The sequence below is a fragment of the Lissotriton helveticus genome, chromosome 5_1 (genome assembly GCF_964261635.1).
Source record: "Lissotriton helveticus chromosome 5_1, aLisHel1.1, whole genome shotgun sequence".
In the NCBI taxonomy this organism is placed as follows: Eukaryota; Metazoa; Chordata; class Amphibia; order Caudata; family Salamandridae; genus Lissotriton; species Lissotriton helveticus.
This window is the reverse complement of record NC_136065.1, coordinates 1,698,947,902-1,698,969,177: the sequence shown is the minus strand read 5'-3', so window position 1 is coordinate 1,698,969,177 and position 21,276 is coordinate 1,698,947,902. Positions and strand designations below refer to the sequence as shown.

Genomic DNA, 21,276 nt, shown 5'->3' with positions numbered 1-21,276 from the left:
GTTTGTAAATAACAAAAGTTACAAGTGAGTGGGTGTGCACCACATTCTTAGAACACATACTATGCAATGTCATTTTACTAACTTGTGCCATGATTTGAACTTTTATGAACACAATAGGCGTACGTTACTCCTATCAGTCAGTCAAAAATTGGCCCCTTTTGTTTGTATATCATTGTGCCAGGAAGCTTGACCCGGTATATATGGGAGAGGCTGGTATCCCAGGGGCTCCTCTTCACATTCTGCTAGGCCCCGCCATTTTGTGCTGCGGCATTGGAGGAGAAAGGGGCCTAAGCGACATTATAAACGACAATGACGCTGTGAGCCAGCACGCTTCTCTCTTCTCTCTCGGCCTAGCACCCAGGCCGCCTCTGGCAGGTACACGGAGGATGCTGTGACACCTCTTTCCTCTGGTGTTGCACCAACACCGGTCGACACGTTGTGAAATGTCTGCGGGGAGGAGAGAAGATGAGAGTCGACGCTCTGGGAGGCAGCCCTCAGGCCTGCTGAAATCGGGCCGGTGGCAAGGCGATTGGAAGGCCCGGGCACTCCTGTACACGGGGCGGGGTCAGTGTTATGGCCACAATTTCATAACTTCAAAACTGAGAAGGAACTTTTTTTCAAAAAAGAAGCGTTGGGTGGTGGACCTAGGCATTCGGAGGAGTGAATTTGATGGTGAGGTGTCAATGGATGCTTCTCGCACCCTCAAGGTGCCACCCCTCTGCACTTGATGGTAAAGTCCTGGACTTCAATAGGCAGTGCGCAGCAAGTCCTACCACCGCCCACCCAGGGTGTGTTTCTTGACTCTTGTCTCAGTACCACCGCTGCGCTACAGCCACAAGCCAATCGGTGTGAAGTAAGTGTGCATCAATAAGTCGTCCTTGCCCGCTGACACCCGTGGAATACCTAAACAAGTCCTGGCGTGACCCCTAGGTCAGCCGTGCACACTGACGTCTGGGCGCTTTGGATGTTGGGAGTGAAGCCTTGAGGGAGCTCCAGGGGTGGCCAACGCACTTCCTTCTCCACGGCGGAAGGATACACCAGCGGCTCATGGACCCTCGTGCGCCATGAGGTAGGTATGAGTGGGTGCGCTGATTGATGGTAATGGGGTGGAGTTAACGAGCCTCCCCGAGGCACCTGTCGAACTTCTCGGTGCTCTGGGTTTGGGTCCACCACCAGCAAGGACCCCAGGGCGTCATCTAACCCGCTGCACCCCTTATACCGTCACTATAAACACAGGGGTGCGTTATCTACACCACAAACACATCGGTGTGTCGCTTACAATACAAGGCTGCCCTCCCCCTCAACCCACCCATCTCTCAACAGTGCATCTGTCATCACACATTCACCAAACACCTTCGTTCTTCACACATACCACCGAATAGCCCTCTATCGCCAAAACATACGGCCTGCATTCACCTCTAGCACCAAAACCCCTGTGCTTCATCTCTCTCACTAAATGCCCCTTCTGTTACCAAATACCCCTGGTTTAATAGGTATCACCAAATAGCCCTGTGAGTCACCTCTATTGATGAACACCAGTTACCGCTGCGGTTTACCTTCGCCTCCAGGCACATGTGAGAGCTCACATTCTCACCCCAGCCTCCACATGTGAAAGCTCACATCCTCACACAGCCTCCACATGTGAGAGCTCGCATCCTCACCCCATCCTCTCCACATGTGAGAACTCACATTCTCACCCCAGCCTCCACGTGTGAGAGCTCACATTCTCTCCCCAGCCTCCATATGTGCTAGCTCACATCCTCACACAGCCTCCACATGTGCTAGCTCACATCCTCACACAGCCTCCACATGTGCTAGCTCACATCCTCACACAGCCTCCACATGTGAGAGCTCACATCCTCACACAGCCTCCACATGTGCTAGCTCACATCCTCACACAGCCTCCACATGTGAGAGCTCACATCCTCACACAACCTCCACATGTGAGAGCTCACATCCTCACCCAGCCTCTCCACATGTGAGAGCTCACATTCTCACCCCAGCCTCCACATGTGAGAGCTCACATTCTCACCCCAGCCTCTCCACTTGTGAGAGCTCACATCCTCAACCGAGCCTCTCCACTTGTGAGAGCTCACATTCTCACCCCAACCTCCACACGTGAGAGCTCACATCCTCACCCAGCCTCCACACGTGAGAGCTCACAGCCTCGCCCCAGCCTTCACACTTGAGAGCGCACATCCTCACCCAGCCTCTCCACATGTGAGAGCTCACATCCTCACACAGCCTCCACATGAGAGCTCACAGCCTCGCCCCAGCCTCTCCACACGTGAGAGCGCACATCCTCACCCCAACCTCCACATGTGAGAGCTCACATCCTCACCCCAGCCTCCACATGTGAGAGCTCACAGCCTCGCCCCAGCCTCCACACTTGAGAGCGCACATCCTCACCCAGCCTCTCCACATGTGAGAGCTCACAGCCTCGCCCCAGCCTCTCCACGTGTGAGAGCTCACATTATCACCCCAACCTCCACACTTGAGAGCGCACATCCTCACCCCAACCTCCACATGTGAGAGCTCACATCCTCACCCCAGCCTCCACATGTGAGAGCTCACATCCTCACCCCAGCCTCCACATGTGAGAGCTCGCATTCTCACCCCAGGCTGCGGTTTGTTGTGCTCTCTCTGGCCAAATAAGAGATTCGAGGTGAACCCGTGATTGTCGCTGCCGCCTTTCTTTTGCCTGACACCTGTACAATCCTCTGGTGCAAAGATGCTGCCCTCTGTCTCATACACTTTTCTGGTTTACAGATTTGAATGTGTTTTCCTGACCAAGGGAGGCCGCCTCAGAAGCCAACTACGGAGAATCTGAAATCACACAGAAAGGGACAACGAGCTGAGAGGCCTTCGAGCGGTCAAATGTGAACTTGGCACACCGAGGGCACCACAGACGCCCACACACCCCGAACCGTGAAACAAGCACACACGGAGCAATATACCTCGCAATACGTAAAGAAAAAAAACACCCCAAGAGAACCCCAGTGAGGCCGTCCAGGGTTGTCCAGACATGTCGCAGGACAGCTACTACGACTGCGACAAGAGGGCGCCGGGCGCGGGGTACCCGGCTCGGTCCATGGCGGGAGAGGGCCTGGGCGAGACCGAGGCCTCCATCGACCTGTCAGCCTACATTGAGACGGGCGACGAGCTCCTGTCCGACCTGTTCGCCGCCCGGCCGGACCGACTGAGGGGCACCTACCACTACCTGCCGCCCGACGGGCACGGCGTGCCCACCTCGGCTGCCTACGGCTACCCGCACCCCTTCACCTCCTCAGCGGAGCGCAAGGCCATGCCGGGCCCCTACGAGGCCTACGACCCCCGGACGGTGATCGTCAAGGAGGAGCGTCTCCACAGCGGCGGGCGCAGCAGCGGCTTCAACCCGCTGCCCTACCAGGTGGCCCACTGCGGGCAGACGGCGGTCCACCTGCAGGCCGGCCTGGGCGTCGGACACCCGCCCCTACGAGGAGCCATCAAGGTAAGCAGGCTTCCCTCTTAATTCTCATCCATTTCACGGACTGACACCTCTCTCCCACACACACTTGCATCACCACGGATCACGTTTATAGAGCGCACTTTATCCCGACCCTAAGATGCACCTACTTACCTGCCTCCTCACACGCTCACTCTTGTGGCGGAACTCTCACACACATTCACTCACTCAGCCCCTCACTCTTTGCAAACTATGTGTCTCCCCAGCCTGAGAGTGGTCATCGCCCACTCTTCTATCAGTGCCCTTCCCTCACTCTGTCTAGTGACCAATGTTCGCCCTTTATCAGTGACCCTGCCCAGTGACTCTTCCAGTCACCGCTGCCCTCAATCTGCCTCTGGCCATACTGCCTCTCCCTCTTTCAGTGACCCGTGCTCCCTCATATCTGCGCCTGTGTCCGCAGTGACTTCTGGACATGCCTTTCCAGTCACCCCTGACCGTTACCCTGGTACCCTCCCCATCACTCTCAGTGGATTCTGCCCATAATTCTGTCACTGATGTCTTCCCCTTCAGTGTGACAGTTCCTCTTACTCGTTCTGTCCCCTACCTTCGCTCCCTCATCATTCTAGCATAGACACAGTGTTTAGGTCTGGCCTGACAGCACAGCTGTATAAATGACATACTCTTACCAGTTCTTTAAAATAGACGTAGAAAGGGATTTGGCTGCATCGTCTCATCACTTTATTGGCTATTTGGAGTATCATTCCAAGCCTTGAGGGACTATTTTACATGCTGGTTTGCTGAATCACAATACATCAAATGATTTATCTTGTAGAAACATTGTACGCAAAAAACAATCTTTTTTACTGCCAATATTTTTATCAGGACGCAAAAGGCAAGCCAGATCACAGAGGTTACATTTTTATTTCAAGGTGGATTACAACTTGTTTGCCATTGTAGTGCACTGAACAAAGTTAACATTTTAAGTAGAGTATTTTTCTTAAAACATGTGTAAAATGAGAGTCGGACCCTTCAGTCGAACAATGTTACCATATACATGCTAGTGACCCCTGTCAGTGTCCTCGCTTGCCTCACCTTCCACGAATAGCCCCTTTCTCTCGTCCTTTCTCGTACCCTTCACCTGTTTAGCATCAGCATCATTCTCTCTCTCTCTCTTCCAACACCCTGTGTCTGCATCCTGTTCCACTGAGTCCTCTCCTTTACTACCCCCCACCCTCTGCCCACCCTTCACTAACACAGACTGCCACACTTTCTCCAATTACACTTCTCTCTCTGAACCACCCACCCTTCCCCGCTGTGTCTTCCTCTACTGTGTTTCCTCGCTTATTAATGTGTTCACATCTGTTAGATTTCCCTACACTATACATTGTATTTTTCTTTACTTTGTATAAGTATTTTTTAATCGCTAGGCATGTGTGAGGCCTTTCCTTTTATTGCATTAAAAAACAAACAAACAATTTAATTGGTTTTAACACATTCAACAAAAACAGCATGGATCATGCACTCCACACAAATTCCATCAATTGCATACATTATGTGGCATTTACTCTACAACTTCGCTCATCCCAAGGTATTGTCAGGCCTTTTTTTGGTACAAGGGTAACGCACAATAAACCCAATGTCCATCCCTTGCTATCACTTCCAAAAGGAACGCATCTGTATTTACTCTTAAGTAAAACAGAGAAGGTAAAATAATGATGTTTGCATCGAAACAGAGCGTCGCAGTGCATACCCTATCAGAGAGTTTATGCAGCAAGACAGGATTATAGAAAGACCATGGGCCATATGTATGAAGACATTTTTCCATAGACACAGAATGGGTAAAACCCTTTGATACATCTGGCCCCTAGTCCTTATGGCCAACGTTGTTCCAGGAGAGGCAGGAACTATACAGATTTCTAGCTGCAATCAGGTCTGTAGTACTTTACCCCACATTGCTTAACAACTCGTGGCGCTAGGCGGAGATATACAAGATTGAGGGGTTTCTATGATGTTCCTGATCCATGTCCTCCATTCTTTCACCGGCATTGCAGCAAGGAAGGTAGACATGAGGGGTCATGCCTGGTGGCCTAGTCCCCCCTTTCAAGTAATTGTCACCACACTGTCATCTTAACCAGAGGCTCAGACTGAAATACATTTTTGGCGTGCATTTTAATTAGCGTGGTGCGGCATAAGTACGTGTGCCCATATTTAGATGTAGGCACAGTGTTCCCAAATAACAGTCACTGGAAAAAGGGACTTCCTGGTAGAAACCAGGAAGGGGCACAAAGTCACTGAGTTAAAGTTTTTTGCCAGGATCCAGATGAATAAACCACAAGGCTTCCAGGGGCTTATTTATGAGCCCTTTGTGCTGCTGCTGCGTCACTTTTTGTGACGCTGCGATGGAGTAAAAAATGCGCCACATTGTGCCATACTTACAAAGTGGCACATCTAAGCAGATGCTTCACTTTGTAAAGCCCTGCGCTACATTATACCTGCGTCAGCTATAATGTATGCAGGGTGGGCGTTCCTCTGTAAAAGAAGGTCGTAGAAGTGGCGTAGTTAAATCTTTACGATTTCACTGCACCAGTTCCAGGACACCACTGCGTCAATTTCTTAAACCTACTTCACAGCAGATGTAAGACTGACGCAGGCGACTTTAACATGGGACTTGCCCATGTGTAATGACCCATTTCTGGAGAAGCGTCACTTTTGCAACACACTCCAGCAATGCATCATTACTGTGCCTACAGACACGTCAGAAATACTGATGTATCTGTAAATCCTTGCGACATGGAGCACTGTACAGTAAATATGGCGCATCTATGGTGTCGCAAGGAGGGTGCCCTAAAAAAGTGTTGCAACGCTGTTTTCACGCAGCGATGAAACACTTTTATTAAATGAGGCCCCCAGTGGTGAGTGACTGCCACCAATCTGACACAGTAAACAGGGGTCAGTACAGACTCCATCTGATGGACGGATACTCAAATTCAAAATAGTCTCAAGGCCGGAGCAACAAAGGGTCTTTAGACAATGAGACCCCCACGGTTTAGAGTTAGGGTCCAGCAGCAGCTTTAAAAGCCTGATATCTTCAGGATTGCGAGAGGCAGCAACATATCAGCTATTCAAACTTAGAGCGACAAGCCTTAGGCAAGGGAACCCACTAGGGTCATTCAAGACATACATTATCCTGATTTTCCAGGGTGTAATAGAAGCGGACGCAGGGCTCTTAAAGAATATGGGGCTTATGTACAAGACCCTTGCGCTGTAGGTGCATCACTTTTTGTGACGCACCAGAGGCACAACCTGCTGCCCCATATTGACAAGGACAAGTAAAGCCACCATGCGTGACTTTTCGTGTTCTTGTAAATATGGTCCCTTTACATGCAACACTGCGTGAAAGTGGCATGCCATGGTTGTTGCTGTGAGTCTTCCCACGCAACACCAATGGCTTCTGCCGTATTTCCAGAATTACAACAAATCGCAAACCTGGAAATGCGCCAGAATGCTATGCCTCCCCAGGGCAGGCATAGGGAGGCGTAACGAGGAGGAATGTTTTCATTTTTCCTTGTTTTTATTTTCTCTTTCTATGCATGCTGCTTTCTGAAGCACACATAGAAAGAGGAAATCACTTCTTGTGATTGTTTTTGTGCAGGAAGGTGTTCCTTCCTGCACAAAAGCAATCATCCTGTGACACAGGCATACTTGCACCATGGTGCAAGGGTGCCTGCGCAGGGCATGGCAGCTAATTGTGCGCCAGGGCAGGGGACAGAAAAGGGATCCATCATATTGTTGTAGATATGGTGCATCCATTTGCTTCTGAATTAAAGCAGCGCGGCGCAGCATAATGGCTTGAGGCATCGCGCTGCGTTAGTTCCTTGTAAATACGGCCCTATGGATATAACATGAGGCAAAGTGGGGACAGTGCAAGGCACCCCTTTGGCAGCCCTGGAATGCTTTCTACAGCTTCTTGACCTTTGTTGACCTTCAAGGGACCTTGGTCAGTTTCAGCCAGGTTGTAAGAGAAGGCCAAATGGCCTTTGGTCAGATTACTTCTTCATGGCATCATCGAGAGAGATTCAGTCAATCGGGCCTTGCTCTGGGCTTCCTGGTCAGCGCGTCATCTTTGGTCCTCACCCCAGCAGTTCGTCGATCTCTTCTGGCCACAGCGGCAGATTTCAACACTTCTTACTGTGTGGTCACAACCTTCAGAGGACGCCACGGTCATGCAGGGTTTTGTCCCTGGTCAATCTTTCTAAACTAGTGTGGAGTCGCTTTCTTGACGTTCACTCAAAAACAAAACTCTGGCCTAAGGGAGGTTATAGATATCATACACATTTGTGGGGACTGTCGAGGAGTCATGGTCTAAAACTGCACCTTTTTTAATATTTGAAAGTTCTAGCCAACCATAGCTGAGGCATCTTTGCTGGCTAGCTTTCCTGGGTTTCTACAAGGAAAGGGGGCCATGGAGGTACAGCGCATGGGCGCTGGGTGTGGATTTAGGTCAGACTCCAGTCCACCATGGGAAATTCAGAAGTGTTTAAAAAGTTATTCTTGACTTCTAAATGCCATAGCAAGGGCCGATTGTGTACTTTATCCCGACCATCAGACTCGCCTACTCACCTGCCTACTCACACGCTCTCTCTTGTGGCGGAACTCTCACACACATTCACTCACTCAGCTCCTCACTCTTTGTGACGTTTGTCTGGTCAGTCTGTGAGTAATCCATAACATTAACAAAACAAGCATTTACAATGCAATAGGTCTCGCAGCATTAAAGTTTGAGTTATTGGCATTGTGTATGACGATGCCAATAGTTTCTGAATTATATTGATTTGTCAGGGCAGGACCTAGAAACACCTCCAAATGGGCGGACATGTACACCATCCAGTGTGGAATTTGTAAAATCATACAAAAAATCTTCACACAGCTTTGTAAAGTGCAAGAGTTACTAAATACCGACACCCCTCAAAATTATCCTGTTTGGTACTCAATAAAAAAAATATATATATAAAAACTTTTTTTTTCCAAAAAGATTCATCAGCTCAAATCTGCTGTCTACATTTTAAATTGAAAAGTGGTTTAACCTCGCCAGAAAAAAGAAGGTGATGACACAGTCGCAAAAGGGAAGGGGTCAGGAGATTAGATATTACAATCTGCCAGACCCAGCAGGCCACCGTCCATATGATAGCGACTCTCTGATTGGATGCTATCTCGGACCTACATCATGAATTAATGACGACGTGGAATGGCAACCAACTCCAAATGTTGATTTTACAAACTGGATTGTTAGTACCCGAGTCGGTTCATAAATGTAATTGAATTAGCACAATTTTTTTTTTTTAACTAAGGTTATTTTTAGCAGAGGTCAAAGAGTCACAAATATGTCAAACTTGGGTTACAAACAAACTGAAGTAATCCAGAAATTGGAAATCTGACCAGGTTTAAAAATAGTTATAAGTAACTATACATGACGATAATCAAGAAATCTTCAGGGAGGTAATGCCCCCTCCCACCTGCGCTCTGTAAGGCAGTGAAGTAAAGAAGCTACCTACACATATGGGCATCTGCCCATTTCTCAGGAATACTAGACCAATGACCTCTTCCGGTTGGCAGCGGGTCAAAGTTGGAGGTAAAATTCTGTGTAAACCATTGCAGGCTTGGGTGAAGCATGCGCTATGTCTATAGTAGAAAATAGGACTCACCCGTGCCAGTCTTAGATTCATTCATTCATTCATTCATTCATGCCTCTCCCAGAGAAGACTGGGCTACCTCCATGGAGAACAGATAACTAATAGATCTATTTTAACATTATAAAAGCAAAAACGATACACATCAACTAAACATCTGCAGGTAGATCGCAATAAATTAGATATAAATGCATCTTACCTAGGACTGCAAGTGCACCCACAGATAGCTCCAGATTCGGCAAGCGCACACATGGCACTTTACAAGCATTGCACAACATTGACGTACGACCCGTGCAAGAGGCAAATAAATGATTCCAGTAAAATAGCCAAAGGCGGCGCGCTGAAGTATATCACGGCTCGCAAATAATCCCTCGAAGCAGTGACGGGGTCAGCGGACGACTTCGCCAAGCGCGAAAAGATGAATCTCGTAAGCGGATAGTGCTGACGTGGCAAGCGGCAGGGCGCTCTAATGAAACGATAGTTTACGACTGCGGCTGGATAGAACTAGGTGAGGGGTCGCAAAGGCGGCACTCCGGAGGTGGGAGCGTAGCAAGGACACTCTCCTCAACCAGGTCACGCGGCGCCCGCTCCCTCTCAAACAGAGTAACATGGGAGCAGAAGTTGTGGTATGGTAAAGCGCTATTGTGTGCTTCCGGTTTGGCCGGCAATGCTTCCGGGTCGCCGCAGGCAGCGCGGCGGCCCGCCCTGCACGGGGAAGGGAGGCAGCTTTCGAGGAGGACAGCACCTGGCCGCGAGCGCGTTCTCGTGCGCGTGACCTTAACAAATCGCCGCGCGCGGCCAGTGCTGTCCTCCTGGAAAGCTGCTGGAAAGCTGACACGCTAACTATAGGTCTTTGGCGAGAGCGAGCTTCGCTCGCTTCACCGAGACCTAAAAAGTGCAGCAGCTTTGGCAATGGCAGGTACCAGGACGATATTTTCATGTATTAGTAGTTCTAGAAGTCATATTAGTTGGCTGTATGTTCATTTCTATTTTAATAATATATAAAATGCACATATAAGCATTAAATTAAAAACATGACAGAACAAAAACATACACATATTTGACAAAACACCAACAATACAATGTAAATTATTCTCAGATAAATACAAGAAATGCACACATTACAGTAGGTTAAGAAATGTGTTCCCAAAGAAAATATATATATTTTTACAAAGTGAAAGTGTTACTAGATAGAGTCTAAGTGGTAAGGGATTCCATAATTTGACTCTTTAAACACTTAGCATTTTTCTACCATTCCACTTTGAGGCAATCAGCTTATGGTCAAATGCAGAACGTAAAACCATATGCTGTTTAAAATGAAAACAGTTTGTCAGCTATAGGGGCTAACTCAAAGATAAACCGGTTCTCTTTAATTGCATTATTTCCTTAACTTGCAACTAACCAAAAGACCTAAGGTAAACAGGCATGTGGCCTGATTTGTGTGAGCTACACAATTCTTATTGCACGATTGTAGTTTAAAGACATTAGACCCAACATGTTCCGGAAATGGCTGAGCAATGCACCAGTCTACTAAGAGCAGTATATGAATGAGTGTAATCAAATGATGGGTGCTTAGCACAGAGGTTCATTTTGTCAAATTATATCAGTGCTAAAATACAGTTTTTAGAACAGGCGAAAATGTGATCCTTATCTGACAAAAATGCATCAGACGCAATCCTCAGTGTCTTCACATACGAGCATGGTTGTGGCATCACCAAACTCAAGCGGCCACAATTCTATGGGCCTCATTTACTGCAGAATGACACAGCACGGCGCTGCAAGCCATTTTAATATGCCGAGCTGCGCCATTTTAAAACCACAGGGATGCGTCATATTAACAACAATACAACGCATCCATGTGCTTTCCTGGAGCTGGCATACAATTGGCTGCCATACTCCAGCACAGGGGCCCTTGCACGATGGTGCAAGGGTGCCTGCATTTCAGGAAGGATTGCTTTTTTTTGCAGGAAGGGGCACCTTCTGGCACAAAAACAATATTTGATGGCATTTTCCACTTTGTTTACATGCTGTAGAATGCATCACACTGGGGACTTCATTTACAAGTTCATTGTGCCGCCAGTGTGTCACTGTTTTAGACACACCGGTGGACAGTGTGGCTGGCCATATTTACAAGGCCACGTAAAGACTTTTCATGGCCTTGTAAATATGGGCTAATATCGCGCATTACTCTGTGTGAAAGGGGCGTTCCATGGGTGTTGCTATGGGTGTTCCCACGCAATATACCTTGAACCGGACACATTCCCAGATTTACAAATTTTTATAAACATGGGAATGCATCAGAACCTTACACCTCCCCAGGGGTGGTGTGGGAGTGGCACAAAGTGGAAAAATACTTTTATTTCTCTTCGTTTTTTCCTCCTTTTATGTGCGCTGCATTCTGCAGCACACATAGCAAGAGGAAAATGCCTTCTATTATTGTTTTTGTGCAGGAAGAGACACCTTCTTGCACAAAAGCAATCTTGATAGCATTTTCATGGCTACGATTCCTCTGATGAACCTGATCACAGCTCATAGCATTGATCTTTGGGAGATGTTCGTGAATGACATGCAGATACGTGTTGATCTACATGCAGAATGCCCTTCTGTTTGTGATGCAATTACCTCCTTTAACCACTTCGCTGCGGGGGATATTCCCCCGCTGTGCTGGGGGCGAGGGGGGCACGCACAGCGCTCACATGCTCATGACGAGCTGAGCTCGTCATGAGGCACAGCGCTCCTGTGCTCATGACGAGCTCGGCTCGTCACGATCACACCCGTTCCCGTGGAACGCTCAGCACAGCAGGGGAATTATCCCCGCATGCGAGCGTTCCATGGTTCATGACGAGCTCAGCTCGTCATGAGCACCGGAGCGCCGTGGCTCATGACGAGCTCAGCTCGTCATGAGCATTCAAGGGGTTAAAAGGATCACAAAATGGATGAACCTGACTGAATCAACGCTGTTTTCAGGTGTCCCTTCCTGCAAAAAAGAGGATGTGGCCTAACGGCTAGGGCGGTTGACTTCGAATCTGGGGAACCAGGGGCGAGTCTCTGCAACGGCACTTAACATCCTGTGATTCTGGGCAAATCACTTAATCTGCCTGTGCCTAACAAAAATGAATGTGTCTGTCTGTAATGGAACGGGTGCTCAGGTAAATTGCTCAGATACCTGATACCTTTGGGTCGAGTTTGCGCTATATAAAACTCGGGGGGGGAAATCCTCCCTTCAGCGCAGGCACCCAGGGCCAGACTGGCTACCGGGCAGTTGTGTGTGCTGCCGAGCTGGGGGCTAATTTCTGTGTGGTGTGGGCTTATTTCATGCTGGGGACGTGCGTGCGCTTTGAAATAAAAAAAAGCAAAACGAATTTCGTTTTGCACACACAGGTCTCCATCAACGAAATCCTCACCCTGCTCGGCAGGACACACAACTGCCCGGTAGCCAATCCGGCCCTGCTGGCACCCTTGCACAATGGTGCAAGGGTGTCCGTGCTAGTGCCTGGCAGCCAATTGTGTTCAGCGCAGGGGAAAGCACATGGATGTGTCGTATTGGTGTTAATTTAATGCATCCATGTGCTTCTAAAATGACGCCGCTCAGCACAACAAAAAAATTGCATGCGGCATAGGGCTGCGTCATTTTATAGTAAATGAGGCCCATAGAAAAAGGAAAAAAAATGAGGAGAAATAAAAGTATTTTTCCTTGTTGCGCCACTCCTATGCCTCCCCTGGAGAGACGTAGGATTCTGACACATTCGCAACTTTACAAAACGTAAATCTGGGAATGCTTCAGGTTCCATGGATATTGCTTGGGAACACAGACACCAACACCCCTGCAACGTCTCTTTCATGCAGACTAATGCGAGAAAAGGGCCCATATTTACAAGGCCATGAAAAGTCATGCAGGGGGACTTTACGTGACCTTATAAATATGGGCAGGCACACTGTGCCACCGGTGTGTTTAAAAAAGTGATGCACTGGTGGCACAATCAGCTTGTAAATGAGGCCACCAGTTTGTTAAGTGTTTGCTAGCATGAAAACAGCGTTGTTTCAGGTTCCTCCATTTCATGATCCTTTTAAAGGAGGTAATTGAGTCACAAAAAGAAGGGCAATCTGCATGTAGATCAACACATATCTGCATGTCATCCACGCACATCTCCAAGAGATCAATGCTACGGACTGTGATCAGAGGAATCGTAGACATGAAGTGACACAGTGCACAGGTCACTGCAAGAAAGAGCTGCTACTAATAGCTGTAGTTGTACCAGTCGCTGAGATACTAGTAGTACCAGTAGCGATAATAGTAGTGATACTGGTGTCAGTACTGGTATTTGTAGTTGTAGTGTAACTAGAAGAGGTAGTAATAGTCTCAGGACTAGTAACACTAATAGCAGAAACACTGTTAGAAGCACTTGGTACAGCTACTAATTGTCGTATTGTTTTTTGTTATTTCTATAAATTCATCTGCCATTCACCAGCCTCTTTGTGTGCAGTCAGGGTAGTTATCCAGCCTCGGCGCTGGCTGGAGGGCTCAGGCTGAAGACCACGTGGCAGGCCAGGCCCACGTCAGTGATGCGCACAGCAGACCTGAAGACCTAATGTGTCCCTGAGGCAGAGAGTGATTGCTGCAGACACACCTGGAGGGGAGGGGGCGAGATGCAAATTGAAGCAGGAAGGAGCCTGAGGTGAGGCGGGCATGCAGCAGAGAAGGTGATGGGTAAGTAGAGGAGGGCGAACATGCCACTTCTCTGCCCTTGCTCTTACCCCAGTCTGGCTGGCCCTGAAGGGAGCTGTGGGCATTCCCTGCTACGCCCTATGTTCCCCTCATCCCACCAGGGAACCGGAGTCTGGCATACCAGGGAGCACTCTTGCCAGCAGTCCGCTGGCGCAGGTGGGACTGGAGAAGGTACCCCCGCTCTGTCTGAAAAAAACGTGAGTAAACAGTAACCCCATCTAAGCACGTGACCAGAACCTTTGCCTCAGGTTCAAGAGGGGACTGCTACTTTACCTTGCTGCAAATAGCAAATGTAACTGAAACTGTGACCCATAACCATGCTGCCCAATTAAATGGCGACCGATGTAGCAAGTGCCACCTGACATCATGGCTACTCGTGATCCTATTGAGGGACACAGGAGAGGGGTATCACTTTCATGGTGGGAAGCAGGACGGTACAACTACACCACTGTACACACTGTCAATAACATCAGGTTGAGGTACTGCCAGGGCACTGTGCCAGGCCGTCCCTTCCTCTATGGATGTGGGTTGGTGAGTCTGAAGCCTGAGAGACTTTAACTACTCATCAGCCAATGGGAAGGTTTAGGTCCAGCCGGGGGACCTCAATCCCACCAACCACAAACAATACTACCCCTTCAATGAAATAGCCAGTGGCCGAGGGTTGCGGTCTGAAAGTCATGGATAAACTAGATCCAGTAATGGAAGTGAATTGAATCATAAATGGGTATGGTTGAAGTCAATGTGGGGTTGTTGTGAATGTACTAGAGGAAGTTGGCAGGTAGAGTGCCCAGGTGGAACAGACCTGACAGAACTGCAAAATGAGACAATAGAAGTGAGTCACTAGGTGCAGGACATCACAGAGTGGGTGAGGTTCATGGAAAGAAAGACCGAAAAGGCAGAAAGTAGACCAAGACAAAACAATATTTGGATAGTGGGCCTCCCCAAGTGTACCGAAAGCAACAACATGGTTGAATACCTTGAGAATTGGACCCTGGGATTAATTGTGCCACAAAAACTGTTTTTTTTTTCTTCATAGAAAGGGCTGACTGGGCTCTGACACTCAGCTTTGCTCCAGGGACCACACTGAGGCCCATAGTGGTCAAACTGTTGCATTTCAAAGATAGGGACACCATACTACAGCTATGCACAGTGGAAAATCTAAAATTGCTAATGTTTCAAATCTTCATTATAGATGTAAAACATAGAGCATCGTTGCTGAGGGTGAAACGGAAACACTGTGAAATGGGATTGAAAGTTGCTTTGCTGTGTCGGGCAAAGCTGAAAATAATGACAGCTCAAAAGTGTTTCTTTTGTCACTGAATCTGAAGAAGTGTGGGATTGCGTTAACAGCAGGGTGCCTCGCCTACAGTCGATACCTCCATGAGTTGGGAGTCAGGGCGAGGCAGACGTAAATTTAAGAAGCAGAATCGGAAGCATGGCACCCAACTGTCCCAACTCAGCGCCCGATCTGTAGAGCAAGCAGAGGAAAACAAAAAGGAGGTACTCTTGGTAGAGGCTACCTTTCGTGACCGAGTCAGCCAGTTGATGGTAGAGTAATCGAGCGGCGACAAGTACGACAACATGTATGGGCATAGGGCATAAGGAGAAGCCGAGATCAACAGATGATCTTATTTAAATTGCACAGATGAAGTCTGTCTGCTGGGTGTTTCTGCAGCCCTGATTGTGGGTACGGGCTACATAGACAGCCGCCAGAACAGGGTATGGCAGTATCATGTAAGTAACAAACCACTGCCGGAACCTTGGCCTTGGCGGCCCTCCACCCCCCTCCCCCTCCCCCCCCCCCGGGTGGCGGTAGATGAACATGAGCAATTCCTGGTGGGCTCAACCATCTGTGTACACCACACAGTATTCAAAGCATTTGTACCTAGTTACTATTAGTGGCCCATACTAGATATCAAAGATCGACACTAGGGTGTTTCCAGGCAGGGGCTTGTTTGACCAGCATCTGTCTAGCACCCTCCATAATTGACATTATGAACCCTTATTCAATATTTGGAAAGGGGGCAATTAAAATCCCGGTCCAGAGTGGGAATTTTAAGTTGGGACGTTTCAGGTCCTGTTCCTAAGTCATGGATGAAGAGAAGCAGTAAGAAGAAGAGCGCAATCTGTGGGTAAGGCACAGCAAGTCAACTTCTAGAAAGAGCTGGCAATCTCACTTATAGGGAACATGGTTCACTATGGGCAAGACTATAGGCCAATGGGACGTTCAGGCTCACCCACGTGCGAATAACATTACTCGGTTGGACAGGCCAACACACTAGAACGGTCTAACCTGGAATGACCGAAGGCAGTGCAAGAGGCGAGGAATTCCCATTGCCTTACTGCAGGAAACTCATCTGATAGAGATAGAGGAGTAGGAACTGCAGTGTAAGTGGATAGGTCAGTTGTTTTATAGGTCTTACTCTGAATGTGAGGGGGTATTGATCTAGATCAAGGAAATGTCTGCGTGTCGGCATCTATCTGGCGGTCCATTTCCCTTCAAGGAAATGGACCGCCAGATAGATGCCGAGGGGCCATCTGTTTATGTGTTTCGCCAGCTCAACAACAGGAAGCTCCAACGCTTGTCTTCGCACCTCCCTAACACCGTGCAGACAGGCGTGCTACATGCACTCACTCCACCACTGACTACAGAGCGCTAAAACGTCAACTGATAGGAGGCAACTTTAATTGTGTTATGAACGTCAATGTACATATATCACCCCGACCTATAGAAACTCTCCCTCATGACCCATTTATTTTAAGGATCTATGTTAAAGATTCCACCTTAGGCACTAATAAAGACCAAAAAGACCAATTATTTCTTTTTACTTTCTTATTTCATTTTTTTTATTCATCTTTATGTAGTCCTTTATGGTTCTTATAAACTCTTTTTCTCTTTTTTCTTTTTTTTAAACACTATTTTCTTTCAAGAAACAATTGTTTTTTTTCAAAATCAAATACAATTCTTTTACAAAATTTACAATATTACAAAATTATTTGCACATAAAACTTCTAACAATTAGCATCCATGCCTGGGTAGAGAAACATGCAACCGACATCATACATACATACTACATGCACACTATTCACTCAGCACACTCCATCTGTACGAGTTGGCATGTTTCAGTTGTTTGTCTATAGATCACAATAGATTCACTACATTCCGTAGGATTCAATAATAGACTTGGTCAACGCGTTTCAGTGGGATAAGCTATATTGAAAGCCACCTTCTTCAGGACCAGTCAGAACATTGCATAGGGATCTCTAACCCAGGAGTATCTACAAAAGAAATGTATATATAAGAAAAGATTTTAGGTAAAGTGCCCCAATATTAACACTTTAAAAAGAGTAACATCCGTTTGGACCCAAGTGACACATGCATCTTGTGCAAAACATATCCATAGTCCCGTTAATATCACACCCGTGGGGAGTTTGAATCGCTTACATTCATTCTTTTCTTTTTTTGTTCACCTTTATTATTGGTACCTTGCACGTTGGCCCTACTTACTTAGGTCAAGGCAGGTATTGAAATGGCAAGAATGGTACTATCAATCAGTACTGACAAATTTCCAGGCTTTCATACCATACGTATTTGCCCACACCTACTCTGGGCAGTTACACAGATTCTACTTCTAATAAGCATTTTATCTATATCTCCCTGTTCATGAATCCTTCAGTTACAGTATTCACATCCCCCTTGTTGCACGATGTTGCTGGACTACTGCCTGAGAAAATGTCAGCCTGTTTGGGTAATTGGGGCCGGGCACAACATGTGGAGGGCTTTCCAGACCATAAACCATAAGTACTGTCACTGCTCCACGATTCTAAACGTTCACACATGCATACACATATTTTTTGTGAGCACGCACCTCCAGGATTACATTCACAGAGCAGAATATCTAGAGAGAAGACTATCTGATCATAACCCTTTAATGCTAGTGTTACAAAGGGAAAGTATTCACTAGGATTCCAAACTGGCAGCTGCAACCACTGGTACAGGAAGATGCAGTGTAAAGGAGCACTGTGGTGGATGAAATAAACCATTATTTCAGGGTCAATGAAAGCTTCACATGGGATATCTCTACATACTGGGATGCCTTCAAGGTTTATATCATGGGGATCTGCATTACAAGCAGGCGGAAGTACGGGCCACACTACATGGCAAGCTGTGCAGGATAGAGGAAGGGTTACCCCAATTAGAGGGCGAAGCCATGGGCTCTAAACACAAACAAAAGGGATTGACATGCAAAATATGGACAAACAGTGAGCAAGGAAGGGCCTCTAAACATCTATAGGGTGGGAGCACAGTAACTTTTTGGTGTAAAATAACATACAGCCTTTCTGTTTTTGCTTTGTTTCTGCTTTAATGACTCCGGAGACTGCATTTCCTTCCCTCTGCCGTCACTTCCTGTGGTTGTGGTTGAAAGACATTCTACGGAATAGAGAACAGGTTAAAGAATGCTCACAATAAAAGTAAAAAAAAAAACATAGAGCAATAGAGTTTTTGAAAGGAAAATCTATTAGATGGTAAAACATTAATGCAAAGATATTTTTGAGAAAGTGGATTTCCACTTTGCCCCTTTTTCCCAACTCCCTAACATTGATCGCCCGTCTCTTGTCTTACAGGCTCTGCCTCAGGCGGGCACTCCATGCTCCAGCACGTCTTCGACTAGTGGGGCATACTCCAGGGACGGTTCGTTGCCGGCTCACCACAAGAGCAAGAAGTCGCTGAGCAAAGACAGCCTGGAGTACAGGCTCAGGAGAGAGCGCAACAACATCGCCGTACGCAAGAGTCGCGACAAGGCCAAGCGTCGCAACATGGAGACCCAGCAGAAGGCAATGGAGTACTTGGCAGAGAATGAGCGCCTGCGAGCTCGTGTCGAGCAGCTCACCCAGGAGCTCGAGGCGCTACGCAAATTTCTTCCGCCAGGTCCCTGAGGCGGCGGGCCTGTTAAAGGGCCTGGGGGACTGTGCCTAAAGGCTTATCGGATCTGGACTAGGTGAAAGACATGGGTCTGACCCGGAGGGAACACAGAGGCAGACCAGGGAGGAATGGGGGAACTGTGCCTGAGAGGAGAAATGGTCCATCTTAGCTCGTGACATTTAGGGGCTGTGCCTTGGGGTTTAGTGTGGTCCCACCTATGTGGACCCACCAATCTTTGCAACAGGGTTACTTGGGACTGGTCTAAATGTGGCGCAGAATGCTGTTTTGGGGCAGAGTGTAGTGCCCTGAAGTCTCTAGGTTCTATGCCTGGGTGCTGCCTTCAGTCCTGTATTCCAGTCCTGGTCTTTCATTCACACAAGCCAGTAAATTCTTGGAGTTGTTGTCCTGTCTTGTCTCAGTAAGAGTACATTTCCAGGTTGCAGTGGCTTCTAGAGGGATAGACTGGTTTGGAACAGGATGTTTCTGATGACTTTGCTACGTATACATCCTGAGAAAGTGTGCCTGAGGCACTTCCGGGGACCACAGAAGGGAAGGACACGCGAGAGTGCTCCTACGGAACTATTAGGGTCAGCCTAGAGAAGGCCCTGTGGTGTCTCTCAGCACTTGTCAGGTTTGGCAGTGGGAAGGACCTGGAGGGCTGTGCATGAGGGAGAGTAGGACCAGGCCAGCCACGCCTGAAGAACCTCTTGGTGAACTGTGAATGGGGAACGAGGGCAGACCTGGAAAGACATGTTGTGCTTTGCTGTGCTGTGTTGTGTTTTTTTTGTGTAAGCACAGATTTGGACTGTCCCTGAGGAAGTATCACAGCCCAACAAGAGTAGAGCCTGGGGAACTGTCTGAGGGGCTGTTGGTGGCCGGCCTAGGGTAGAACATAGGGGGCTGTGCCTGTGGGCATCTGGGACTTGCTAGGAAAAGGGTACTTGTGATGGGACCTTGAAACTACCACCCAGAGACAAGCACAATAGACAGGAAATATTGGGGTACAGGAAGGAGCACAGAGAATGTGCTTGAGGGTCTGCAGGTGTGGGGGTTGCGGGGAGCGGGTCAGGAACCACAGTGGTATATAGGGCCCGGCCTATCATAAGCTTAACACCTTCAATGATAGAGGTATTCATCCTTAGTGCTGACCTTCTTGAAATCCCATTGTTCATGACGAGCTCAGCTCGTTATGAGCACACGAGCAGTGTACTGAATGACGAGCTGAGCTCGTCATGAGCATGGAAGGAGTTAAGGCACAGTTAGTTGAGCCCATGGTCTATTGGTGTCCAGCCTCGGATTAGTCAGAGCCAGAGGGCTCAAGTTCATCATATGGGGGATTGGAGACAGTGCTTGAGGGAATGCTGGGCTCTGTCCTATGAGAATGAATGACAAGGACGAATTGGGGAAATTCCTGAGGGATGGACTTGAGGAGCAGTGCCTGGCATCAGTCCACGTCTGGCCCCGCAGACCACGGGTAACAGGGCCTAAAGGTGCCACTGAGTGTGGAACAGATGAAGGTCAAAGGCAACAGTGACAGGGACCTTATAGAGGTCTGTTCTGCAGATGGACATAAGAGGTTATTGTGCTCATGCCAAGGGACGCGCACAGGGGCCATGCTAAAGGCGCCACTCGGAGCCAGTCTTCATGAAAGATCTGTGGTGCTGTGCCTGAGCGACCATTACTAAGAATACCTTGTTCAAATAGACCTCGATATCAATGTGCCATCGCTCACTCGTGTAAATGCTGTTACTCAGGTTATAGGTACAACATTTATCAACCGGGTAAGGATAAAAGGCAGAGTTTGTCCTGTTGGGGATTAAACTCCTGACATGTAGGGCACGCTCACCTGCCTGTCTTGGTGCTGCCTGGTGTACAGCATGATAAGGGGGGCATCTGTGAAATGGGCGTCTGTACCTGTTTCTCAGGGATCTGCAAACCCTTGTCAACTTGTTGTAAGGCCATTTTCAGATTATTTATCAATCTTTTATTAATTAACTAATATCTCAAGTGTGTTCAGTTCCGTTTCTGCCTCTGTACAACCATGATCTGACCCCTGAAGCAGTCTACTGCCGCTGAACGGTACAGCAAATCCTACATTTGACTAATCTTGTTCGCCATTTGACTATGTCCGGCCAGTGCTTTTTATGTGATCTCCTCAATTATTTGCCCACTTATCTGTATGTTAATTAATTCTGCTTTTAAATCAGGTATACTACCAGTCAAATGACGACAGGCGTGTGTGATACTGTCATTAAAAAAACCTGGCAATTCCTGACAATTTGCGCCTGTTTTGATTTTACCATTCAGTGCTAAGGTTGCGGAAGATAGTTAATTCACAACTGTCGAAGTTCACCACTAAAACCTCCCTTTGTTTCACTCCTGCCCAGTCTGGCCTCCGATCCCGCCATGGAGGTAGCATTTGTTGCAGTTCAAGATGAGCCACAAATGATCCTGGACCGGGCGGTTTGTGGCCACCGCCCTTCTGCATCTGTCT

The 21,276-nt window shown here is 47.9% G+C and overlaps 1 protein-coding gene across 1 annotated transcript; it reads left to right on the top strand.

Moving 5' to 3' along the window:
* The first annotated feature begins 515 nt into the window (after window positions 1-515).
* Window positions 516-21,050, top strand: CEBPE (CCAAT enhancer binding protein epsilon). Its single transcript, XM_078644975.1, has 3 exons — window positions 516-1,069; window positions 2,770-3,490; window positions 18,485-21,050. Exons 2-3 carry the CDS (start codon window positions 3,026-3,028, stop codon window positions 18,794-18,796), a joined length of 777 nt encoding a protein of 258 aa, XP_078501101.1. The 5' UTR covers window positions 516-1,069; window positions 2,770-3,025; the 3' UTR covers window positions 18,797-21,050.
* Window positions 21,051-21,276: the final 226 nt, after the last annotated feature.